This window comes from Leuciscus leuciscus (assembly GCF_965113295.1).
Source record: "Leuciscus leuciscus genome assembly, chromosome: 1".
Taxonomy (NCBI): Eukaryota; Metazoa; Chordata; class Actinopteri; order Cypriniformes; family Leuciscidae; genus Leuciscus; species Leuciscus leuciscus.
The window spans coordinates 58,994,815-59,022,501 of record NC_138725.1 but is presented as its reverse complement, the minus strand read 5'-3'; the positions used below and the strand labels follow the sequence as shown (position 1 = coordinate 59,022,501).

At 37.3% G+C, this 27,687-nt stretch overlaps 1 protein-coding gene across 2 annotated transcripts; it reads left to right on the top strand.

Annotated features, from left to right (window-relative positions):
- The first annotated feature begins 268 nt into the window (after positions 1-268).
- Positions 269-27,497, top strand: syngr1a (synaptogyrin 1a). 2 transcript variants are annotated; one of them, XM_082184328.1, is made up of 4 exons: positions 269-650; positions 21,105-21,342; positions 22,352-22,497; positions 24,807-27,497. In XM_082184328.1, exons 1-4 carry the CDS (start codon positions 555-557, stop codon positions 24,996-24,998), a joined length of 672 nt encoding a protein of 223 aa, XP_082040454.1. In that variant the 5' UTR covers positions 269-554; the 3' UTR covers positions 24,999-27,497. The 2 variants fall into 2 exon arrangements, with proteins under 2 accessions (XP_082040454.1, XP_082040455.1); XM_082184329.1 differs by lacking the exon at positions 24,807-27,497 and adding an exon at positions 23,252-24,427 and having other exon boundaries at positions 274-650.
- The last annotated feature ends 190 nt before the right edge of the window (positions 27,498-27,687 follow it).

Below are 27,687 nucleotides of genomic sequence, written 5' to 3'. Positions count from 1 at the left end.
TAAATATTGTGTCTACATATGACTAAGCATTTGTCCTTTGGGTGTGGGCTATGGGCAGTCACTAGGTGGCACAATGTTACAAGGATTTGTAATTACAAAATCCAATATAATGGTATTCTATGGGTTCTCGTCATTTTGGGGAATATTAACACACATTTTACGTTTTTTAAAGTAATCTACGCGTGATTCAAATGTATTTCTGTCACATAGACAGTAACTACTACGCGTCTGGCGGGCACGTGGTCGGCGGCGCGCCTATCCTCGAGAGTGCGCATCAAGCTTGACAGCATAATGCGCGCTCTCGCATTCCCCCGGATGCGCGTTTACTCAGTCTCCTCTCTCCACCCTTGAAATGAGAGAGGTACGGAGTGGAAGAGACATCGTTTTACAAGAAAACCTCCACGAACGGGCAGCCGAGATCGAGACCGCACGACAGACGAGTTTGAAGCACGAAGAGTCCAGGTGTAGCGCGGGGATAAATTGATTCGAAATCAAGGTCAATTATCTCTCTATAACAAAAACTTCCGACACGGAGAAATCACAAACCTCTGAGGATGGAGCAGGCATACGGGGCTGGCAAGGCTGGCGGCACCTTCGATCCAATTACGTTCTTTCAGCAACCGCAGACTATTCTTCGAATAGTGTCATGGGTGAGAGTGATTCTACTAATTGCATAATTTAAGCGCGAACCCGAGTGTCATGTGATGACGCGTTAACGGCTTGTAAAGCTTTGCCGCCTAAATGCACATCTCGCGCGCTAATCTACGCGCTCGCAAATCATTTCTTCAATTTCAATTTTCAGATGATTTTTTTTTAATTACACAGCTCTCTGGAATACGTGATTCTGATTGGTAATTTGTGAAATTCAGCATACAAATGTTGCTGTAAACAACCATTGTTTAGGGCAACACTGTATAACTAATGGACCAAATCATCTTAGGCTATAATAGCCTACTATAAGATCACCTAAAAAAAACTATACTTGTCATGTAGCTCAATTTCTTGAATTTATTTGTTAATAGAGAACTTGATCATGACTCAGACCTCAGCTGTAGAGAATAACACAGTCTGACACTAGCTCAAGAAGCACAGTATTCATAAAGGAAAAGTGGATTACTCTACCTGACAACGTCTGCCTCTTACCTTTACAAGAGAGATTTCTGACTGCATGTTAACTAACTGAACAATTTTAACTGCTTATTTGATCATTTATTTCCTTAATCATATCTGAACTCAATCAAGTGGCTCCTGGTTTGTTTAAAGATGTGCCTCTTGCATGAATGAGCATGTGTGCTCTGTTTGCTGATAAAAACGTTTTGTGGAGAGAGAGAGACACATGGTGAGGGGGTGGTGGGAGATTATAAGAGGGTGGCTGATTTGGGGGAGGGGTGGCCAGGTGTCTTAAGTGGTGATTATTAAGCCACAACTATACAATAGGTGGAATCATACAAGAATTGAAATTATTTACCAGAGAATTTATACATTTGCCTTTATAATGAGTTTGTAATATGACCACAGACTCATTCATTGCTCATTTATAAAAATACAAAAAAAGACATTTATTTGAGTGGAAATGTCTATATAACAATTCAGTGGTTATATTCTACATGGAGGCTTAGAAAGCTCCACTGAGCCACATTCAAATCTTAGGCCATTTTTTTTTTTACGCAAATGAGAATAATTATTTGAATCTGACAAATAAATTGTTGTAATTTATTTAAATAAATACAAATTATTGTTATATATTTTTTTTATATATTTTAGTATTAGTGTTTTATACTGGTGTTGTGTATTAATATTTTTTATTTAATAAAAACAATTATTTTCATACTTTCATACCTTTGTATTTTTAATTACATTTGTTATTTAAAAAATATTTATTTGTAGCTTTAATTAATTGTTTTATTTCGGTTTTAGTTATTTTAGTTACTCAACTTATTAGTAATTCTAACTTATTATATTTCAGTTCATTGCCATGGCAACTTTTCTAATTGTATACGTTATATATATATATATATATATATATATATATATATCACCTTTAATTCAATTAACGAAAATAATGTTTATTTTTAGTTAATGATAACAACACACATAAATAGTACGAAACCCCTAAAGGCACATGGTGAAGGAAAAAAATATGATATGGGAGGAAAAATTATTTGTCAACGATCTTGCATTCCCTCGCAAAATGTATATTTAATGTATATTTAAATACTTTTGCAGCAATCATGAATGACCAGAAAAGTCATGGAAATGTATTGATCAGAAAGGGTGGGAAGGTTTTGGCTGTATTGGATACATCTGTGCGATATATATTGTTGATCAGGGTGACATGTTGGAGCTTGAATGTTAGTAAGCTGAATTACTTAAGTTGCTTTAGTTATTGTTCCTCTGTTTGTTTGAGTATCCCGAGATCAACCAGTAATGTGAGTTGGAGGTGGGATTTCCTGTTTTTCCATCCAACGGAGGATAGAGAGAGTGTTCGGGCAACCTGCATACATGTAGAAATTACACCCTTCACCTTTAAGTGGCGCGGATGTGTGTGTGTGTGTGTGTGTGTGTGTGTGTGTGTAGTGCTGTATGGAATCTTCAGGATGGATTGGAGGTGTATTTATCTGATTCATACTCTGATTGGCTGAGTGAATGCTGCTCCATTGGCATGACAACAATCAGAGACCTCAGGCTGGATACTAACAGGCTCACTATGAGGAGAATCAAAATAGATGAACAGTAAAGGCATTAATTGGATTGCCTCTAGAATATTTATTTGAAACCTTTCATTTATCCTATGTCTGATAACAGTGTCTCTTTCCACTTTCACTCCTTCTGTAAACGGTAACATTAGCATGCAGTAGTCATGATCCAGATCTGGTAGAAAATATGATGATCGATAGGCTTGGAGTCTTTCCTCATTGCTGTTTGTAAACACAGTCTCGCTTTAAAATTGATGATCTTTTGGATCTTTGACTTATGTGAGCAGTCTCTTTCACACAGGAAACTCCACTGACAAATATTTCACAGAAAGAGTTTGAAAACATGGGTGATGAAAAACCTCTTGGCAAGAATAAGCAGCAGTTCATTCATTATTTTCCCAAGCTGTCACACTGAGTGTATTCCACCAGCATGTCTGTTTCTGTGAAACAGAATTACCTCATAATTTTCCAGCTCGTCTGTTGCAATTGCTCTCTTTTTTTTAAGGATATATATTATAATCAGAACCCTTCCTGCCTGCCCAGTCCTTTACAGTGCGCATGTGATGCTTTAAATATAGCACAGTCATTTTACTGTTGTCCGTTATGGGACTAATGGCACAGTTGAATACTGCTGCAGGGTGAAACACTCTCCATTTCTCTCCATATGTCCACCTTTTTTCCTGCACAGTTACTACGTCAAGGGGAAAAACATGGTTTACAGAGCCTCTTTATCTCTCTAACATTATTATCATAGTTTGTGATACATTTTTTTCCTGGCATGATTTTTTTTTTTTTTTTTGGTTGTTGTGATATTCTGGCAATGGATCACTATTAACTCATTCATTATCTCATATCTAATCCACATTTATACAATCTTGCACTCTTATTCTGGATTCAAGTCAGTATTTAGGCTAAAACAAAAAAGCTAAGTAGATTCAATGTGTTTAATGAATAAAAAAGAGAAAAATTAACACAAGAAAAAAAAGAATAATTTTAATTTACATGCATCAATATATTATTTAAAATACTGGATAAACAGTAGGAGTGTCACAATATAGCCTACTGGTATTGACAATAATTGTGATATTTAAAAAATTTAATATCGTTACGGTGTCGCAATATACCGATATTGAGAATGTAAAACTGACATCACTCAGTGTTGAATTCTGGGTAACTGTCTTGTTTAGACGCCATATTAGGAGGATTGCGCTGCCTTTCTGCTTTATTTAATTTAATGCAGTCACTGTTTTCATTTTCTTTTAATGATTGTGAAACCCTCTCGCTGAAAGTCCACAAGTGAGATTCATAAGAGTAATAAACCCTATGACATTCCAGGAAAACCCTAATATGGACAAAGACATCCATAGTTTACCTGTGTTCTTCAAGCCATCTTGGGTATTTTCATAAGGATTATGTAAACTCACCTAAAGGATTATTAGGAACACCTGTTCAATTTCTCATTAATGCAATTATCTAATCAACCAATCACATGGCAGTTGCTTCAATGCATTTAGGGGTGTGGTCCTGGTCAAGACAATCTCCTGAACTCCAAACTGAATGTCAGAATGGGAAAGAAAGGTGATTTAAGCAATTTTGAGCGTGGCATGGTTGTTGGTGCCAGACGGGCCGGTCTGAGTATTTCACAATCTGCTCAGTTACTGGGATTTTCACGCACAACCATTTCTAGGGTTTGCAAAGAATGGTGTGAAAAGGGAAAAACATCCAGTATGCAGCAGTCCTGTGGGCGAAAATGCCTTGTTGATGCTAGAGGTCAGAGGAGAATGGGCCGACTGATTCAAGCTGATAGAAGAGCAACTTTGATTGAAATAACCACTCGTTACAACCGAGGTATGCAGCAAAGCATTTGTGAAGCCACAACACGCACAACCTTGAGGCGGATGGGCTACAACAGCAGAAGACCCCACCGGGTACCACTCATCTCCACTACAAATAGGAAAAAGAGGCTACAATTTGCACGAGCTCACCAAAATTGGACAGTTGAAGACTGGAAAAATGTTGCCTGGTCTGATGAGTCTCGATTTCTGTTGAGACATTCAGATGGTAGAGTCAGAATTTTGCGTAAACAGAATGAGAACATGCCATGGATCCATCATGCCTTGTTACCACTGTGCAGGCTGGTGGTGGTGGTGTAATGGTGTGGGGGATGTTTTCTTGGCACACTTTAGGCCCCTTAGTGCCAATTGGGCATCGTTTAAATGCTACGGCCTACCTGAGCATTGTTTCTGACCATGTCCATCCCTTTATGACCACCATGTACCCATCCTCTGATGGCTACTTCCAGCAGGATAATGCACCATGTCACAAAGCTCGAATCATTTCAAATTGGTTTCTTGAACATGACAATGAGTTCACTGTACTAAAATGGCCCCCACAGTCACCAGATCTCAACCCAATATCTTTGGGATGTGGTGGAACGGGAGCTTCGTGCCCTGGATGTGCATTCCACAAATCTCCATCAACTGCAAGATGCTATCCTATCAATATGGGCCAACATTTCTAAAGAATGCTTTCAGCACCTTGTTGAATCAATGCCACGTAGAATTAAGGCAGTTCTGAAGGCGAAAGGGGGTCAAACACAGTATTAGTATGGTGTTCCTAATAATCCTTTAGGTGAGTGTATATTTACAATGCAATGCCAATCGACATGGCCTTTATCACTGTATAGAATACTATAAAATAATAATCATTCTGTGATAAGAAGCCTTTTGTATGCAATGGTGTGATTCTTTTTAAAAAGGAAAAAAACACAAAGAAAGTAAAGATTAATTTGATGGATGGCATTTATTTTTTCAATATATGAAGACTGCCACATGAACTAAAGTGAAGGTTTAGAGTGATGATGCAAACATATCATTGATTCTTGAATCAGTTTAATTAAATGGACAGTTTTAAGTTTGAACTGATTTCAAGGGGTCATATGATGCGATTTCTTGTTTTTCTTTAGTGTGTTATGTAGCTGTTTGTGCATGTATAAGATCTGCAGAGTTACAAAGCTCAAAGTGTCAAACCTAAAGAGATATTCTTTATAAAAGTTAAGGCTCAACGCCTTCCTAAAATGCTTCGTTCAAACACCCCCCGTTGCGAAAGCCAAGTACTTTGTTTGGCCTTCCAAAAGAGGACACAATTAGAAAACAGTGCTTAAGCTTTATTTACAACACTGTTAAAGAAAAGTACAACTAAAATTTTCGACTGTGTGCTGCGCATTTTTCGGAGGACTGTTTCCAGAACCTGTGAGAGTACAAGGCCAGCTGTGCACAAAGGCTGATTCTAAAAAGTGGGGCAATTCCATCTTTGCAAGTACAGTCTGGCGCTTCTGACTCACAGACACAGCCTGTAAGTATGTTTTCATATTTTAAGAATTTTCTACTGACTATTCAAATGCGAGTTTTGAGCACTATAGAGTAGCGCTTGCTTGTCAATTCTACGATCACAAATGCAGACATAGTTTTATGTTTACATAGTGTTCTCACACCCGTAGATTGCGTGACGTACAAAAAGACATTATAAGACGTATAAGTCATTATAATCAGTAATTTATGTCCCAAATGAAATACAACCTTACCAATCTGTGATACAATTCGCTCAAAATTGATCGATCAGCTTGGTCATCTACCTTTTAAAGGCTACCTTTTCCGGTTCAGATTCGGCTCGAATTGATAAGGTAGTACCGACATTATCATCTGTCATTATTGCTTTGGGAGCTGATGTTCCAAATATGGTAAGGGGCATGAAATTTCTGTCACACGCTTTAGGTTTTTGGGCCAATCACAATGCACTGGATCGCTGGCCAATCAGAGCACATCGCGCTTTTCAGAACGTTGAGCTTTGTAAAAATCTACGCGTTTCAGAAAGGCGGGGCATAGAGGAGCAACAATAATGTACAGTGTGTGTAAAATGACTTTTTTTTACCTAAAACTGCGTAAATACATTGCATTAAATTAAATACACAAAATAATGTTCTTATTAGAACCATCATATGACCCCTTTAAGAATATATGTCAGATTCAGGGGCGCAGTAACAGGGGGGAAGATTAGGACCTACTTACAACCCCCCAACCACAACGGAGCCCCTGATCAAAATTGATATAATATATAAGAATATACATCAGCATGTTTGCTATTGTAGTTTTTATCAGAGGCACTATTACAATATCTTTAACATGAAGTAAGCTATTTTGCAAATGTACCAGAGCATTTACCAATGCAGTATGATTTAATTTTCCTGTTTATAGCACAGAAGACCTATTGCTCTACTGTACATATGACTGATGTCTATAAATATCGTAATCTTGTTTCTTCGGTCAGTGTTGCTGCATGGACGCATGATTTTTGAATACTGTGAAGCGATGGTCAGGTTGATTGTGTGGGGAAGCGCTATAGATGTATAGGTGGTCTTCATCTGTAGTCTTATGACTCAGTTTCAGTCTCTCTCTCTCTCTCGTGATCTCTCTTTCCCCGCATAGTGAACACAAGGTCAGGGAGATTAAAAGCGAGGGATTGGAGGGGGAGGGGAGAGTGAGAGGCAAAGCTCGGCAGGCATGTAATAGACTGAGAAAAAGACAGAAAATTATATATTTTTAGTTGTCAAGAAGACATCCTCACACCATCCAGACCATCAAAGACATAGAATGGTTGCTCTTTTTCATGCAATTAATTACAATAAATGGAAGCAAGCTTCCAAATGAATGCAAATGCACTCTATATGCCTTTTGCAAGTTTGCTAAGGTAATCTGAAGCCTTGTGTAATAAAAATACAAAAATGTAAGTCTATATTCACTGACTCAAGAATTGGATTAGTCTGAATTCAATGATTCAGACAGAACTGAGTCAAATGATTCATTAAAAAAATACATTTGTTCATAACAGAATCGTATGTTATGATGTTAGAGCATCACTGATAAGCTGTAGATTAGTTTTACTTTATTGTAGGTTTCCTATAACCTGTCATTGTCTTGGCCACTATCTAACATTACACAACCAGCTACAGGAACACCACTGTGCTTTGTATAAAGAGCCCTGATGAATAACTAGACAGCTCTATTTGACTGTATTTCTCCTCCTCTCAAAGTGTTGATTGATTTATTGGTGAATGAGCCATGGTTGCTGGCTCTAAAACGGTGCAAGCATAAACCAGCCCCAGCTGATATGTCTGGATGATTGAAGAACCATAAATTACATTGAGGACCAATGAAAACCAATAAAATATGACACACTAAACTTGTGGGAGGTGCTAAACTCTACAAAATGTGACATGTATATAATATTTAGGGTAGCACTTTATTAATCCACTGTAGGAAATTGAGGCAAATAACAATACAATACAATACTGCACAGTATGATATAATTCAAAACAAAAACAGAGAATATAAATTAAATGCACATATATATATAGAATATGTATAGTATATGTACAGTTTATGCTTTTATTTAAAGAGACTATACAACCTCATTGTCACAAGATAAACAAAAAGACAACTAAGACAATTTTTTTTCAAAAAAACATTTTTTACAAGTAATACGTTTACAAATGATCACTGTTTAAAACATTTAAACATTCAAATGGCTTGTTTCGCATTTACACATGTGCCTAAAACATTCCAATCAGGTTGAAAAAAAGAGCATGTAAAGCTCTGCTCCTGATGATCACAAGATCAGGATCCCGTGTGCTGCCTGTTACAATGCTTGCTTTCATGCATTCATTCGCCATGGAGCCTTGTAATCCAGACAGCTAATTAAAAGCATGCAAAATACTTGACCAGTAGCTCCTTAAATCCACAGACTCAGAGAGAGAAATGTATTATTAAAAAAAAACTTTTCTACAAGTACAACAACACTGTCATATGGACAATCAGTCAGCAGTGATACTGCTTTGTCATGATGATATCTTGTGGCGCATATATAACCGTGACAATACTGCGGCTAACCTTACAATCACATCCATGTTCACAATCTTGTCACGAACATGGTTGTGCTGTATAGTTGTGATTCACTAAAAAGGGCTCCAGCTCATAGTGTAATTAGTTCATGAATCAGACTACATCGTGTTTTTTCCATTCGTTCCACTTGGACAACTCGATAGATGTTTCTTGGCATTAATTTTGGGATACATCGTCTTTTTATTGCATCACAGTCAATACAGACTGCAAACCTACTTTCACAACTCCAGAAATGTTTTTATGTGTTCTTAAGACGCTCACTTTCTAAAATGCGATGCAGGACTGAAATGCCAGGTACAGACTACACAATATTTTTGTCTGTTACAATAGTCACTGTGTCAGATTATGCGATTTTGACTTCTAAATTCTTGCTCTGTCGTGCATTATGAACATGTCAGACTACACGTTGCTTCCCGACCAATCATCGCTTGCCGTCTTTAACGATGTGCGTAATGTCAAGAAGCCAGAACGAGCGTCTGACTTCCCGAAACAAGAGCGTAAACAAACAATGGTTGTACTAGTTTAAAGTGCCCCTATTATGCTATTTTAAAGGCTCCTAATTTTGTTTTGGAGGTCTCCTAACAGGTGTTGAGGCAAAAACAAGTAACTAACAAAACAGCATCAGGCATAAGAGACATCAGGATCAAATTGTTCTTAAAAGATATTTATTTCTTGCAAGAAACGTTCCCAGTCCACCCGCAGACCAGCTGCAGACGGAGTGAGACCCAGAGCAGAGGTGGGCCCGCATTTTTATAGTGTTATCTCTTTCAAAAGCTATCTCTTACAGCCCCCACTAAACAAAAGACACAGAGGAACCCCTGTGGCTCCCCTTACCCCCTAATCTTCTCACCTCTGAGTCACACACACACCCTGCAGCTGTATTAACATCATAAAATAAACTCAAAATACAGACAAATGAATGTATGGCATTCATTTGTTAAATCATTGAAAATAAAAACAAAAGAAAAGATTAATTTTTTCCACAACAATATTCCTCCTCTTTATCATTCTCTGATAAACTATATATAAAAATTCAGCCTTGTTTTCTAATTTTAATTAAACCCATTACGCTATTAAATCTTCAGAATAGAATCAATTCAAGTCTTTACATAAGACTAGAATTAATTCAAGTTTCTTACATCACAGTTATGCCCTTCATGTCTTATTCTCGTATACCTGATCACTCTACTTGAACTTTGAAAAAGTAAAAAGCTTGTATCAAATAAATAAGCATTTTTTCTGAAACCGAGCTAAAAATGAACAAACATTGTTATCGCATTTTCCTGGTTGAGAACCAGACCCTCAGTCATCCCAGACATAGCTCAAAGCATATAGTAAGAAAAACGTAAATGATTATAATTGCAACTTCCGTCACTCGTACCATCTGCATATTTTGTTCATCCCTAGGATAGACTGTACCCATTAATAACAAAATTATCAGAATAACACATACAATCATAACACTATGTATTTGTCTTTGTAGCTTTTTCAATTAATCACAATATTTTGTCAGGAAATGGTTTTACTTCTAAAGCTATATTTAATTCAAATCTATTTAATAGAATCTAACCCGAAAAGTTTTATAATTTGATCATTCGTTGTTCGAAATTATCCCTGACTCTTCCATTACATACCGTCTTTTTTTTCTTATCACCATACTTCACATTAATTAATAGATCTTCTACCTGAAAACACATTTTTTCTTTGCACAAGTCAAATGATTAGATTTATATCAATACTAAGCCCTAATTTGATTCAATCAAATAAAAATCACAAAACTTTTCTTCAACCATTAATTGGTTAACATTTTCTCCAGATATGTTGATCATCTCGTCGCCTCATGGACGTTCCATCTTCACCAATATGACACTTTGCATGCCGTAGAGAGGATTTTTCCAACGTTGGCGGGGTAGATAGTTTCTAGCACATATCATTGATCCCCCACTTTATTCTTTGCGTTGGTGTTTTGGGTTGCTGACGTTGGTTGGTGTGGTTAAGGTCAGATGCTTCGACCCAGGTCTAACACTCTTCAATCATTTTCAAATCCTTACAAGATTTTCCCTTAGATCACGATCGCACCCCCACTGGAATGAGTCATTTACTGTCTGCTGTCACCTGTGAAAGCAGACCTTAAGTGATTTTGTTAGTGACCGCTTGTCTTGTCGTCCCTTTGGTGTGACCTGTGAAATTTTCAACCTGAAACATATCACCGGATAATTTCTTGCTCATTGAATAGCACTCGGGGTCCTTGTTCCCCTGAAAAACATTCAACCCATGTTGCTCATGTTAACAAAACAATACAGAATCGGTTCTGTTTGGTTCAATCCGTTCTGACATCCTGCAAAATGAAAATGTTAAGTTATGCGCTGAGTTCTTCTAACCCCTCCTGGACTTTCCTGAATCCAAATTGTCCTTCTGACCCCCTGAAGAGTTGAAAGGCTCTTATCTGACCACCAGTGGGTTCCTCCTGGACTTTTACTGTCCTCACATACCGATGAGGTCAAAGCTAGATAACCTCTCAGCCTGCTGTGAAGACAGTGGGTTTAGCCCCCCCTGTGAGGCCGAAATGTCTTTGTTTGTGGCCTGAATACAAATTATCCATACTAAAAAGTTCAAAGGCTCATCTGACCACTTGTTTTACTGTGCGTTCTCTTGTTCCCGCCACGAGCATATTCATCCTCCTCTTTATGCACGACACTCATCTCGTGCATAAATTTAACGTAATAAAATTCTCTTACTTTTATCAGACGTCCATAGTGACTTCCATTTCAAGGTACACATTTACATTCTTATCAGTTCTTGCTTTCCCTCGGAAATTGAACCCATGACCTTGGCGTTACAGGTGTCACACTCTAATGTTTTTATTTATGGCCTCTTTACCAGTTTCAAGGCATGTCTGTTCATTATTCATTTGATTTTAGAAAAGTCAGCTGGATTGTTTTTGGTTCATTATCTGACTGATAACAGAAAGACAGACAGAGTATCAAGCAGTCTCTCAGCAGTCCACTCAAACAGTCTCTTTCTCTCTCACTATAAGCAAATCATCTTTTCAACAGCCTCCTAGGACTGTAACTAAAATAATCATAGTCATAGTCAATCCTTAATAGTTCACAAATGTCAAAATACAAATATTTGACTCAAATTAGAACCATTACAATAATCTAAAATACATTATGCTATGATCTTTTCTAAGGTTATCTTTAGTTTAAATACTCAATTCACCTAACCTTTGTTTTTTCAGAAATTTCTCTTGACTCATCACAAGCTGTTCTCATCTTTAGCCACCACCATGTCTAACGACCTTCAGAAGTTCAAAAATTTTCTTTGCCCATAAGGCAACCAACATCATGTTCCTTATATAAATTAATACGTCTTGTTACGGTCTCCACAACAAATAATGACAATCACCTCACGGTCTCAGTTGGCTCTTGAAAGCCTATTTCCATTAGCTCTTAAGCAATAATTTTCTTTTCTTCAGGGTGTTGTCTCCCTGGCATAGATGCAGACACGTCACAATGGAGGACAAGCCATACAATCAACGCGGTTTCTTGTGAGTGGTATAGGGGCTCACATTTTCTGGGGCAGACTGAACTTCTTACAGCTCATCTCGCCTCTCAATGATCTGCTGAAGCTGATCGCCACTCAGTCAATCAGCGCCACTCTCATATCCATCTCACATAAAAAACACCTCCATCAGGAAATGCCCAGTGTTTTTGCGTGATCCTTCTGTCTTAGGTTGTCCTTTTGGCCTTAAGATCTTACCCGTCTTTGAAGTAATCACTCGTACACACTGGTAACGCTTTTCCCCATTACAGAATCTGTGACCGTTTTCTTCAACATAATCTGTTGTTTTCTGGAGCTTAGGAAAAGGCGCATTCAAGAGTCATCAGAGCCATTCGGACTGCCTACTAGTGTTAAACATAGGGAGACGGATTAATAACAGCAGTATTTAATCACTTAAATTCATTAATCATTTTAAAGGCAGCAACCTAGCTGCTTAGATTATACTCAGTGAATTTAGATCACAATCGTACATTCAGTGTACTGTTACTTCTGTAGCCGGAGCCATCAGCCCTGTTTTATGGTGGAGGCTAAAATGAGACAGTCACTGGTCCCAAAATAAACAAGTTCAAAACAGTATTATTTTAAAGACTTCTTTAAAGTCTTTCAGTTTTACTTTTAAAACGTTTTTAAGTACAAATTGCCCTTTTGAATGGCAATGATTTCCTTTAACATCTCTGTGTCTATGATTTTCAACTGAAACACTGTGCTTTACACAGGCTCAAACAACAGCTTTCAGCTGACACTGAATGAGAGAGAGACTCTTGAGGCATTCAGGACTGATACACTGCATTCTCATAAACTTTTAACTTCAGACTTTATCTACCATCTTAAGGCATCTTTTCCATAAATTACATGTATTGTAATTTAGACATTACAAATTTCCACTCAGAATGAGTCTCTGTTGCACTGAAACTGTGGCAGTTTCAGTCACAGCACATACCAAATCCAGATAAGCAAACCTGTTTTGGCCAATTCACAATCTTATCTTTTAGTGACCGGTACTTTTAAAATATTTTGCAACTCATTTAGCTCATCTGTAATTTTACGTCAACCGGTACTTTTTATAGTTCTTTTCCTTTCAAAAGGAATTCCTTACACTTAGTATCTTTCAATCTTCTTGACAACTTTCAAAAGTTTATCTATCAAATTTCTTTTCTCCCTCATTTACTTTTACAGTCATACAGTGGGCATTTTACAGTCACTGAATGACCTCGCTGACCGCAGTAAAACACTCTCTGTTATTCTACCTACAATCACTGTGATCTTTCTAACATCTCCACCCTACTTTACACCCCTGAAGCAGAGTGTTCTTATTCAGGAAATGCAAACAGAGCCACTGATAAGTTCTCTGCATTTTCCCCCACTGTCCCAGCTGCAAATTCAATTACAATAGCCGAATCACAATCTTCATCATATTAACACTGATCTACTTTCTATATTAACACAGACTTTTCTTTAAATTTGTGTTAGTTTGGCACTTTCTTTGTTTGGAGCCAGTCAAAGTTGATCTTTCCAATCAGAATCAAACTTTTACAAAAACATAATCTGCAATTCTCTTTAAACTGAGAGCTTCAGAGCAGAGCTGCTTACAGCATTTGCTCTCTTTTGTATCAGGACTATTCAGTTACTCTTCATACAGTATAAAGAAAATTTAGCATGTCATTAATTTCATTAACACTGGTTTGATAGCTTATTCAAATGGTTAGTATGCAGATTCAACTTAATATTATCATTATTCCTCAGTCCCACTTATCTCTACTGTTCCACAGAAATCACAAGATTCCTCAAATCTTGTTCTCAGTCTCTAAATTACACAGACAGCTATCCTAGCCGCTTGCACCTTCAACTCTTGTTATAAAAATATGGCAATCTACTCTTAAATAACCTTGTTTTCATAACATTAATACAATAAAGCACATCCACATCATTATTATTGGCAGAACATTAATTTTCATAAGCGACATGGAAAATCAAAATATTCTAAGCGGGTTTCACAAAGTTTCTGATTAACTTTTAGTCATCCTTGTCTAGGGAAATTATTTCCAACCCATAATTTCCTTTATAAAACAGACAATGTCCTTGTCTTTCAATGACTTAATTTCAACAAAATATCTGACTTTGTACATTATTGATTTCCCAAATCTTCAGACATAGCTGTCTTTACATCTATCTAATTGTGTTATCATCAACAACACTGATTACAAATCACGTACATATTAACATCCAGAAGCTGGGTTGAACAAGCAAGCGCTGTTGCTATACTCCCAGCATAGCTGGACCCTTTAGGTTCAAAAGACAATGGTTGTCAAAATAAACATCATTTCAATAATTATTTTATCTCTAAAATATAGAATTTTTCCCGTTCTGCTTAATGAAACATTCCTTATCTTTATATCATGTTAATCCCTGTTAATCATACTCAATGCCTTATTTTTATCTAAAACTTACTTTTCATACCATTTACTTAATCAGGCGTTCATAAATATGAATTTTATCTTCCCCTACATGCCAGTTCCTTCCGTATCTGTTCAATCCAACAATTCACTGTTTGTATTTTCCATCAGAAAAAACATTCTCTCTTCCCTACATGTCAGTTCCTTCTCCTATCGACTCTGTTCTCTTTTATCTGCTTCTTTTCCATCCAACAATTCACTGTTTGTTCACATTTTTACACTCATGAACAAACTACAACAACTCTTTGACTAGTAACGGATAAATTGGCACTTCAGAAAAACCCTGTACTTTTGCACAATCTCATACGCTCATCATTTACAACACTGCTCAAATCATCAGTCATAGCTTTGCTCAAAGTTTCATCAGACACACAAAAAGATTTGCAAGCAGTTTCTTCATTGCAGATAGCAGAAAGAAAATCAGTGTATGTGTTTGTGTGTGCGTCGTGTGTGCGTTTGTTAGTACAAATATTTTCACTTCCCCTTTGCTTAACAATCATCCGTTTCCCAATTTCTTGCATGCATTTCTGGCCGTAATTTTTCCATTTTACAGAAAACCGGTGTGTAAAAATGGTCTACTTTACTGTTAGATGACTCCATTTTTGGCTGAGTTCCTCTTTTCTGGATTTCACAATTCGACACGTGTCTTACAGAATCTGTCAAACGTCTTCGACAGACCCGATCTTTTACTCCGAGATCGGACGGACCTCTGCTTGTTTACGTTCCACTCAAAGTTTTCTCACGTGCGCTTATTCGCTTGCTCAATTCTTTTTACTTGATTAATTCAACCTGGTCTTGTAATTACGTTCCACTCAAAGTTCCCCCACGTGCGCTTATTCGCTTGACTCAATTCAATGTGGTAAAACTTCGAGTAGAGCACAATCACCCAGAAACTTCTTAATCCTGTTTTAAACTTTCTCTAAGGTTTACATAAATTTCGAATAGAACGTAATCATCTCAGCAGCTGTGATTTCTCTGAATCACCAGTGGATCCCCTGTCCACTAACGAGCTAAGTGTGGAAAAAACCGATCCGAAGCTACTTCAATTTCTTCCCCAAACAATTGTGATTATCTGAATCACCTCTTCGCTCGTACCAAAGCAAAACTCAGCCAAAATGGTTCACGTTCACTCACAGTCATATCAGATTACACCACACAAAATAAAATAATTTTAACTGTCTCTTACCCGAGATGCTTTTACTGCCTCCGAGTTCTTTCTGAATCCAGTGGGTTCCTCCTGGCCCTGATAGCAGTTTTGGCCTTTTGTGCTTTAGGGTGATCAGTCCGTCAATCCGCTTTCTCAGGGCCAGAAGAAACCTCATGGATCCCACGTTTCTGACACCAACTTGTTGAGGCAAAAACAAGTAACTAACAAAACAGCATCAGGCATAAGAGACATCAGGATCAAATTGTTCTTAAAAGATATTTATTTCTTGCAAGAAACGTTCCCAGTCCACCCGCAGACCAGCTGCAGACGGAGTGAGACCCAGAGCAGAGGTGGGCCCGCATTTTTATAGTGTTATCTCTTTCAAAAGCTATCTCTTACAGCCCCCACTAAACAAAAGACACAGAGGAACCCCTGTGGCTCCCCTTACCCCCTAATCTTCTCACCTCTGAGTCACACACACACCCTGCAGCTGTATTAACATCATAAAATAAACTCAAAATACAGACAAATGAATGTATGGCATTCATTTGTTAAATCATTGAAAATAAAAACAAAAGAAAAGATTAATTTTTTCCACAACACAGGTTTACATGCATCAAAAGTAAAAAAACAGTCTCATTTTCTCCTAATATTCATTGCACATTTTTCAACGATTCTCGAATGACTCGACAGATGAATCAGTCTCTCTAAATCCCTCCTTTCCCTGAGCCTGCTCTGCTCTGCTCTGATTGGCCAAATGGCCCAGTCTGTTGTGATTGGTTTACCGTGTACAGCGTGTGTTTCGGAAGCTAAACGCCATTACCATAACTGAACTTAAGGTCTGTCCGGAGCCTTCCTAAAGCTCAGCGATTGTACACACTGTAAAGACATTAACGATGATGTCGATTTTACCATATCAATCCAAATGCGAGTCCGATGATGAAACATTGGAAGAACTAGTTATTCAACCCGAACCTCCATCACAAGGACGACTTGAGCAGGATGTTTCTCAGTGATACACTACTTAGTTTGAGGTACATTTTGAGATGTTGCAACGGTAATTCCTCACCATCAGCATTAACAAGTGTATGTCCATCAACAAACCGATGTGTATATTTATAATTTATTGTGGTGCACATGCGAACTGTATCAAAAACGGTGCATATGTTCGCCCAGCACTAAAATGAATGATGGATGTAACATAAACATTTTAAAACAACTCTTGCTCCATCCTTTATCTTTACTCAAAGTAGAAAGAACGACAGACAATCTGCATTAATAGACACAGTTTAGGTAATAGTGGCCCACAACTGCTTAGTAAGTATTTCAGTAAGACAGTAATAACATCAGTTAGCCAGTAAACCGGAAACGTACACAATATAAATAAAAAATGACGTATTTTGAACACCCGGTAGAAAATATATGCATCAATAATTATTTATACTTACAGGTTGTGATTCTGAGGAGAAAGCTGGTCCAAATAAACTGGGTACTGACCAATCTTTCAAGAGCAAGCGTTTTGCGAATCCCGCGTTTTGCGAGATTTGAGGGCTGGACAACGTACAACATAGGGGGCATTATGCGAATGTATTTTCTAGTGACGTAAAACCGTCACACAGTAGGATTTAAAATACAAACGACTCGTATAGGCAGTTCAGAGTTGATTCTTTATTTTGAGAGGCAATAACTATTTATTGTGCAGTTTCGGCTTTACAACTTTGCAGAACGTTTACATTCACAAATAGCTGTATTACACACTGCATGAAAGGGAATATTCGAAAAACTATAATACAGGCACTTTAATGCTAATTCCAGTACTCACCGGGTTGCCGCGGCGCCTCTGCTATCATTCGCCAAAATTTTTCTTTTTTCACTCTGTTGTGGTAGTCCCTTGAGGAAACATCATAAAGATAGGACTAGGAGTATTGTTGCCATAGCTCCGTGAAACTTTTCTCTATTGCATAATTCCACCTAGCAGCACCAATACCATTGTCATAGATGCAGCGTCGGTTATCGTCCACTATGACACACTATACGTAATGAAACGCATTTCTTGCGTCCCAACGACCATGTCAAGTGGATCATGCCAAAATTGGAGTCATATTGTGCAGTCTGAAAGGGCCATTATGCCCGGTACACATTGTACGATTTTGGGCTGTCCCAGACGAAAGATGACTGTGGTCTTGGCTCCTAAACGGTGATTCTACATCATACAGTGAGAGAGGGTCAAAGATGGCCTTTGTCACGGTCTTGCGACCAAAGATAGCCTGCGATCATTTTCTGACAGTTTCAGAAATTTAGCATGATCACCTCACATTGGCCCTCATTTATCAAAAGTGCGTACACCAAATTTCCAGCGTACACCTGGCGTTTCAACCCAAAACCACGGTGACTTTGAGATTTATCAATATGGACGTTGGCGTATGGCACGCTCAAAACTTACGCCAGCTCAGGAGGTGGTGTACGCACGTTTTGAGTTAGTGCGGAAATGCGCAGAAAAACAATTCCTAACACCACAAAACGCACTGACAAACTAAAAGATATGATATATTATGACCCACTGTAAAAAAAAAAACAGCATAGTAATTATAAACTTCAGTGTTTATTTTTGTGCAACGTGGACTTCAATGTTTAATTTGTGTGACTTTACCAAAGCATTTGATTTGTAGGCATATGCATTCCTTCAGTTGCGAGCCTGTGCGCTTTACTTGTTTATACTTTCGCCTGGCTCCGCAGCGCGGGTCTCCGCAGACTGCGCGCGCACCTCCCCAAACGGACGAGGCGTTTATACTCGACGCGCTCGCCGTTGTACTATTCTTTGAAACGATGGTTAGGCCAGGGTTAGGCCCGGCAGGTGCGCACGGACTGGGTTCAGTAATGAAAGGCTTTCAAAGACCAAAAAATAATTCAGACTGACAAAATAATAAAAATGACATTCTTCTTCTTTTAAATAATAATAATAATAACGACATTCTTCTTCTAAATAACAATAAGCATCATTAATAATAAAAATCATAATAATAATAATAATAATAATATTACAAATTGTCATGCAATTATTAATGTGAATGAATGGTACTCCACATCACATCATCATCACTATTGTACACCCCAATACATGTGAAGTGGTACGAAATTAAATGCTAATTGTTTCAAAACACGTGCTGTAAAATAATGCATTGTGATAGGTCATTTGCTCATCCAAGTTTCTCTTCTTTGCCGTCTTCCGTGTGTCCATGGCGTAAAATGAGGGCGTGGGGGAAGCGGAGACTTGAATATATAGGGGCGTGTTATTCTAATGACGATCGTTTTCAGCCGCGGCATTTATCAAGGGCAGGTTTGCGTACACCTGGATTTCAAAGGTACGTACAGCTTCATAAATCAGGCGGTGAGAGGAGTGTAAGCATAATCTTACGCCAACATATACGCCCGTTTCTACGCAAGAATGATAAATGAGGGCCATTGTGTTTGCTGCTACGACCCACGTCTACTGACTAGCCAATAAAAATGCAACATGAAATGCAAATTGATCAACACAACATTGCGCTAAGACTTAAAACTCCTTACCTCAAGTTCCATTTGCAAAATTGGTATGCCATGTTGACCTCTTTTCCCTGGCCATGACCACGTCCATATTCTCCTCTTTCGCTTCCTCCTCAGCGCACATAAAAAGCACAATTGCCAAAGTGCGATTCATCTTGCTCTTTGTTTTCTACTCGCTCACTAGCTCATGCTGATTATGTTTTAATCTTCTTGATTATATGTGCTTGATCAAGATTAAGGTTTGAATGAGCCATTGAACCTTTATCTTAGGAGATTTAGGGTTTATTTGATTTGATGTTGCCAAACCCCTTAACATTAGTTTAATGATAAAGCTGATTCTCGGAGTAAATCATGGGCTTGTACCTGACAATTAGGGAACAACTATGGGAGAGTTTGCTGACAGCCAAGAGCATTTCAACTTAATTGCATGAGTGGAGTAATGAAGTGCCTCTCTCGCACTCACACATTCAGACATATAGTACAGATGCACAGGCCAGCTGGTAAAACCCTGGCATTTGTCAAAACTTGCCTTCATCCTCTTGAAGATACTTTGACTATTCCTGGAGCCAAAATGAGAACATAGGCTCATCAGAATCTAAATAGGCACTTATTATTATGGAAGTGCCAAATATACCCTAGCTTCCATGTAGAAAACAAACCCAGTAGAAAGCAACAAAGTGAGATTAAAAACAGATGTACACATGAATCAATAAGTGATGTTTGTGGTGATAAATGGCATCTGCACACAATGTTTTCAGCCAGAAGTTGTGGTTGGCTGCGAGAAACAGTTTAATTTCCTTTGTATACTAGAAAAGCTAAAATCAGCACTACAGTGGACATAAATAACATTTCAACAACTTTAATTGGCTCTATGTCTTTTGACACTGTGTTTAACTCTGGGTTAATGTTTCTTTTTAACGCTGGACTAAGACCTAAGTTATGAACCCCGGCTACAGGGTAGGGTAAAAATACCTTTGGAGTGTAAAATAGTATATAAAATCTGCCCCAAAGTTTTTTTTATAATTATTAAATCACTGGTTATTTTAGCATAACATAACTCAGAAAATAAAGCAAATTATAAAGTTCTGTTTGTGGGTGTCTAGCTTACTTTCTTCTAAGTGCCTTGGGCAAAATTGACAATACTTATTTTTTTATGGATTATTTCAGTATTTATTATTAATGACTGATCCATGCACATCGTTATTGATTTAAAATTCATGTGCCCTCATATTCTTTAATCAAAATAACTTCATGGTGCAGCGACATCTTTTCCCTGATGACGTGTTTACCGGCGTGAGGGCGGGACAACCTGTCACTCACATGACATCACAGCAATAGCAAACCACAACAATCCAATCAATTCCTGAAGTCTCACTCTACATTTTTTCCTGTTCGAGAAGCATATACCGTAACCGGTACATCACAATAGGGAAGAAAAGTCTATCCAAACTTCTGTTTCATGCTGACTTTACTAACAAAAGTAAAATTAAACTGACAGACATTTCCAAATCCAGTCATTTTTTCCTCCTCAAAATTGCTTCTTGTATTAAACTGGTACATTGCATTTCACATCTTCTCTGTGTACTAATCTAGCTTACACTTTGAACTTGGCATTGTGTACGAAGGATACTGTTGGCTGTATGAACAATGTGAATATGCAGCAAAATAACCCAGGGTTATAAATGAAAGTGTGAAGTCCAAATTCTCATATTTTCTTCTCCCTTCTTTTAATTCTCCTCCTCAGATCTTTTCCATCGTGATCTTTGGATGCATTGCTAACGAGGGCTATGTGAACCGTCCAAATGAGGTACAGGAATTTTGCATCTTTAACCGCAACCAGAACGCCTGTAACTATGCCGTTGGGATGGGATCCCTGGCCTTCCTCTGCTGTGCTGCATTTATGGCACTGGACATCTACTTTCCTCAGATAAGCAGCGTCAAAGACCGCAAGAAGGCTGTGTTAGCTGATATTGGAGTTTCAGGTAAACTGCTGATATGAATGGAAGTATTGCATATCAATATTTTATATCACTAATAAGATACATTTACTGCAAGGCTCCTACTGAATCTGCCTCACTTTTTTTTTTTACAAACCACACATTATATTTTATTCATTTGAACACTTATAAATTATTTTATGTGGCTCTAAGAAGGTTTTAATAATGTTTCCCATATACATACTTCTTGGTTCAAAAGCACTTCTATACTTCTTGGTTCAAAAGCACACTTAGAGTCTAGGGCTGCGTCCCTAAAGCTTAGGAAGCTGACTTGTTGCGTTGCTACCTTGTCAGCATGACTTAGCAGGAAGTGTTTGCGCACAAAGGTCCCTCACAAAACTGATATAGGACAAACTTCTGATGCAGCATAATGGTTTAAGGATCTACAACAAAGTAGTGAGAGCTTTGGTGATAACAAAGCAAATTTCATTACTACAATAGTGATTTCACACTAGAAATTACATCAAATATGGAATTTTGATCAAAAACGTATATATACACACGAACTAACCGCAACTTTCAGATGCCATCTTTATTTTTTAGCTCAACTGTCACAGAATCAAAAGCACAGGATTGTGGGATATCATAGGCAGCGAAGGATACATCTATGCTGCCTTCAAAAATCAATCAGATGAAGGTATCTTGTTGCCTTCTACCTCTAGCTTTCGGATGCAGCAGTGATCCGAACTTCCTGTACCGCAGCATTACTTTAAGACACTGCCCTCTGTTGGTAAAATGTAACTGCTTCTAAACTTGCTGCAGTGCTATGCTGGATTGGTGGTGCAATGGCGCCATCTATGCCTGTAAATATAAATTGACTGTTTTGATCAGACCTTCTTTAGATTGTGAATATCACTCTGTTTTAGGTTTGTTTGTAGATCATTTTATATTTATTCGTGTTTTTTTTTTTTTTTTTTTTTTTTTTCAATCAAAGGCATTTATTGTGCTGTTTATTGATCTGAAATTCTGAACCTTTTTCCCTTTTTTCTCTCAGCCTTCTGGTCTTTCGTGTGGTTTGTGGGATTCTGTTTCCTGGCCAATCAGTGGCAGGTGGCTAAACCAGAGGACAACCCCCTCAAAGAGGGCGGAGACGCAGCCAGAGCAGCCATCACCTTCGCCTTCTTCTCCATATTTACATGGGTCTGTACTGAGAATATTTCCATTTTAGTTTCGGTCATTTCTTTCGTTTTTTCATCTAAAAATTGTATTTCATCTAATAGTTTAAATAAATAAAATGATTTATTTAAAACTTTTTTTCAATCACTGAAAATAATTTTAAATAATTTTAGTTAACAATAACAACACTATGACAAATCAAAACCATTCAGGACTCATTTGACCAAAATGTTAATTTTATACATTTAATATATTAAATTAGATATTTAAAACATATTTATATTTGTTTTAAAGTGATTACATTAACTTCCTGTAATAACTTCCAATAAAGGCAAAAATATTTCTCAAATACATTCTCATCAACTGAAAATCTCTTTCCATGTAAATATCCAGAGACAATGTTTACAGTGAAAATGATTTATCTGTGTTATCCAGTCAAAGTTCTGTTCATGTTTTCAGCAAAGCTTTTCAGCATATTTTCTCTTTCAGCTGAAAATTTGTTAGATTGCATGCCTGTCTTTCTTCTCAATGAATGACCTGTGAACATCAACACCGCTTCATTCTCTAATCTCCTTTCTGTACTTTTCCAGAGAATTATTGACCCCAGTAATCTTTGCTTCACTGTTTGCATATATCCTTCTAACCTCTAATCTCTCAAAGCACTTCTCTTACAGAAACCACCCAGCTGCATCCATAAGATTAACCCAGTGTTGTTGAAATGTTTTTCCAGTCATTCTTTCTGTTGATCGCTGGCTCTGGCCGATCTGTTTTTCTCTAGGGTGTTCTTACACTGCTGGCCCTGGAGCGCCTAAAGAAAGTCTCGTTTGAAGAGGAATACGACAAACTGTTCACCCCTCATACGCCACCTCCATTTGTCTAACATTTACAGCATACATACTTATTTGTTTACTATGCCATAGACATCAACTACAAAAGCACCCTTCAAATCCTATTGTCACCAATGAATACCAATGAAGATATTACATGTTATCTGTTTGTTTGTTTGTTTGTTTGTTTGTTTGTTTGTTTGTTTGTTTGTTTGTTTGCCATGTCAAGTGCCATATCAAGCCCTAAACCCCCTTGTATGAACTGGGAAGAGCTTCAAATAACATTTCAACACATATCTGCCTGGAATTATGAAGTTATGAAAAACAGAATTTTTCTTCATGTTATTATATTAATGGTACCTTGTTATTTTATGCTGATTATCTCTTGGGGTTAAAGGTACACTTCCGTTCAGAGGTTTGGGGTCAGTGAGATTATTATAATAATAATAATGTATCATGTTTTCCACAAAACCGTTAAGCAGCACAACTGTTTTCAACATTGATAATTATAAGAAATGTTTCATGAGCATCAAATCATCATATTATTAGAATTATATCTGAAGGATCATGTGACACTGAAGAATGATGCTGAAAATGCAGCTATGCCATCACAGGAATGAATTACATTTTATAATAAAATTAAATCGAATATTTCACAATATTACTCTTTTGACTGTATTTTTGAGTAAATAATTGCAGCCTTGGTGAGCATAAGAGACTTCTTTCAAAAACAATGATTCACTTTACTGACCCCAAACCTTTGAAGGGGCCCGATTATGTGCCAGATAATCTGTTTTCTCCAGAAAATTATTTGATTGTTTTTTAAATTGCGGTTACAATTTTAATTGACTAGGGGGCGGCAGTGCCACATGAAACGTTCAGCTGAGCTCTTTACAGAATTGTTTTGTAACGTTATAGGTTGTCTACAAGATATCGCATCCTGATACATTGTCTGAAATACACTATTTCCCACTCATTTGCCTCTATTGTTGCCATTGCATTTCATGATCTTATTTTTGTTTACAATTGAGCTGCTGTTGTTGCCATCTATGATGTATATTTATCCTTTGTGATAGATCTTATAATGTACTGACAGATGCTGTTCGATTAAACTCGATTAAGTTTGACTCAAGTTCTACATTTTGTTTTGGATGTTGGTTTTCTATGTGCTAGCCACTCACTTGAGCATTCCCTACATTTATTCTTTACTCTGTTAAGCTTAAAGCTGACTAACCATCTTAATCTTGTATCTTAATCAAACTAATGTTGCTTTTCTTTCTCTCCCCTCCCCTCTCTCTTTCTGTCCCATCCTGACATTCTCATTCTCTCCTTCCAATTAAACCGCACATGGCTTCCTTAACTGATGCCTTTTCATTGACTATTCACCATCCAAACTGGGGGGAAAAAATCCTCCTTTCCTGCTGCCATAATCCTGTAATTTCCATTGCTAATCCCTCTGATCCCACCCTCTAAACCTCTCCTTCCGGCATCTTCATTTTCTTAAAGGCTGGTCAAGCTTTCCTTGGATTCCAGAAGTACAAATTAGGCGCAAGCTCATCTCTCTTCTCTCAGGACTACACTGATCCCAGCCAGGATCCCGCAGGAGCGCCCACTGCTGGCACGGAGTACACTGGATACACCCCCGACATGGAAGCTAATTATGACGGCTCTGGTGGATACCAGAACCAAGACTACTAAGGTCAAGTATAAGGATGTACACAACAGCCTTAACAAGCTAGGCTGGATGGGGTTGGGGAAACAAAATATGGGGTGAAAAGGACAAACATGAACTTTGGGCACTTGGGGTAGAATATGGATGCTATAATAACCACTTGTGGAATTTATAGTGGGTTTTGGGCGTTTCAAACACTGAATGAGTGTTTCATTTAGTCCATAAAATATAATATTTTGCAGATTGGGGACTGTGGCACTAGAGCTCTCGAAATGTTTAGTTTTTTTGTTTTTAACAGGAAATTTTGCCTTTGGGGTTATGGGTTTGGGGACAATTGATTGGTCAGAAGTGTCCTCCTGAGCAAACTCTACAAAGTGTCCATTATAGAATACAGAACTTCACTTTGGTTTATTACACTTAATTCCAATTTGTGAAAACAAAATCTAAACTAAACTGATAGAAGTTTGTCTCTAATAGGCAAAGAAGCTAACTAGATTTGGTCATACTTGTGACAAAATCTGACCAAACGAAATGTTTCTAAAGACCACAGTGTCTTTTGTGTAGGTGATACAATAGAACATTACTTTAACCCTTAACCTGTCACTAGAACACATTCTCCATTGATAGCTCTCTGCTGCCATTTTGTCAATGTCCAAGGGTCTTAAATTATATATTTTTTAACAATATCAGGTCTAGGAATAAATCATTCTCTGCATTGTTCACATAGAACGTACAAAGAGGAGAAAAAAAGAATAGTATATAATGTAATACAGAGAGTGAAAGTAAAAGAGTGAATATAGGCTATTGAAATTGAATTATGTGAGAGCTGCTGAACTGCAAAGTTGTACGGCTGTGATTTCACTATTTAAGGTCTGTTTCTTTCCATATGCACAATGGCCCTAAACAGTGTTTGGACACTTAAGCAACACTTAAATATATGGCTGTCACATTGCACAAAATACCAAACCAAGTGTCAATTATTTTTAAAGAAATACTGTACAAACACACTTTCAATCAAAAGTTTTTAAATTAAATTTAAAATTATAGGCTACTGTAAGGTGCGGTCACATTTTGCGGGCAAAAAAGATCCAGTGAATATAATATTGTCAACAGTGTAGCGATGTATGAAACACACCTTACACAGGAGCCACTTTCAAAACAAGCAGCTTTCTTTTTAGGCACATTAGCGTGACCAACTTCGAATCTGATCTGAAATCTAAGGGGTAAAACTTCCGCCTCTCACAAAATTTCAGATGCGAATACCTATTGAAATGATTGGATTTCGCCCGCTGAAATGCGCCGAACATCTAATGAACACCTGTGGTTACTCTGCTAGGATACCCGTGCAAACTTGAGGTGAAAATACCACTACAAATCACAGTGGGGTCAGTTCATGCATTTTCATGCACAAAAAAAAGTGTGATTTAAGAGTCCACATATGTTTAGGGCCGCTGTGCATGTCATTGTCAACATGGTGCACATTTACATTTTTATGACAGTGATCTAGACATGATGACTTTTGATGTTATTGATGTCTTTTAATCACCAATGTAAACATATGTGGTGCAACACTAAAATTCATGAGACTTTGAAACACATTTTTGAGAGGGAAAATGGCCAGACTAGCGCTCAGCTTCGAAAGCAATGAAATTAAAGTATGCTTCACTCAAAAATGTGAACAAAAAGACGTAGAACCACTGAGCATGAAACATTTGTGCTAATGACTAACAACACAAATCCAGCCAATACCTCACAGTGAAGCTATATGAAGAACAGATTAATAGACTAGTATAAATCTTTAGGGCGAATGTTCATGTCATTATAATGGTCTGACACTTGTGAAAATATTATTCATCATTGTGTATGCTAACAAGTTTCTTTGTAGCACCCTTAAACATAGTGTTATCTGGCCATCTTTTTTTTTATCATTTAATATTTTTATTTTTGATCATAGTTACTGTAATAACTTTTGCACTAGAGCAGCAGGTCATGCATTACAGATACAATTTTTTTTATTTTTTTTATTGAGTTCTGAAACAATGTTCATAATTATGTACCTGAATATATAAAACCAGCATATTTTTATTTGATGACAAAGATGTAATATAGTCCAGTACACAAACATATCTTTATACATTTATTACCAAAATAATTATCAAAAATAATAATAGTATGTGTTTCGCATTTAAAGTTGTCATAGAATAATGTTTATCCTTTCTCTAGTGACATTGTTTTCTAAATCAGCAAACTTTTTATTTTATTTCTTGTTTATTTTAAAATCTTAAAAAGGAACGCTACAATACAATCAGTTATATAGGTGATGTATCAGATGTGTTATTATATAATGTATATGTGCAGTTGTGGAGCTGGGATACAAAATAGTGTAAATTCTTTTGATGTGGTGACTGTCCATTAACTGAATCGCTAGGTTAAAATGGCTCAGTGTATTTTGTCCTGTCTTGTATGTTGCTTGTCTGGTAAAATGTCTGATATAGATGACAATAAAAGACATTGACTGATGGAAATAGTTGCCAATTCTTTTGAACACTTTTGTATTTTGAATTTCTTGTGTCCCTACACACTTAAATCATGCTTAAAAAAGGATAGTGCTTTAAAATAAATTTCAATTTGATCATTGCAATGTAGTGCAATGACATTTATTCATATTTAGGTCTGAACATGCATGACGGGAAACAAATTTAGTGTGTATATCAT

Bases quoted from the DNA above. Each gene is read 5' to 3' on its own strand.
- syngr1a (XM_082184328.1), top strand. From the start codon at position 555: ATGGAGCAGGCATACGGGGCTGGCAAGGCTGGCGGCACCTTCGATCCA. The intron at 651-21,104 runs GTGAGAGTGATT...TCTCCTCCTCAG, and splicing joins TTCTTCGAATAGTGTCATGG to ATCTTTTCCATCGTGATCTT. The intron at 21,343-22,351 runs GTAAACTGCTGA...TTTTTCTCTCAG, and splicing joins AGCTGATATTGGAGTTTCAG to CCTTCTGGTCTTTCGTGTGG.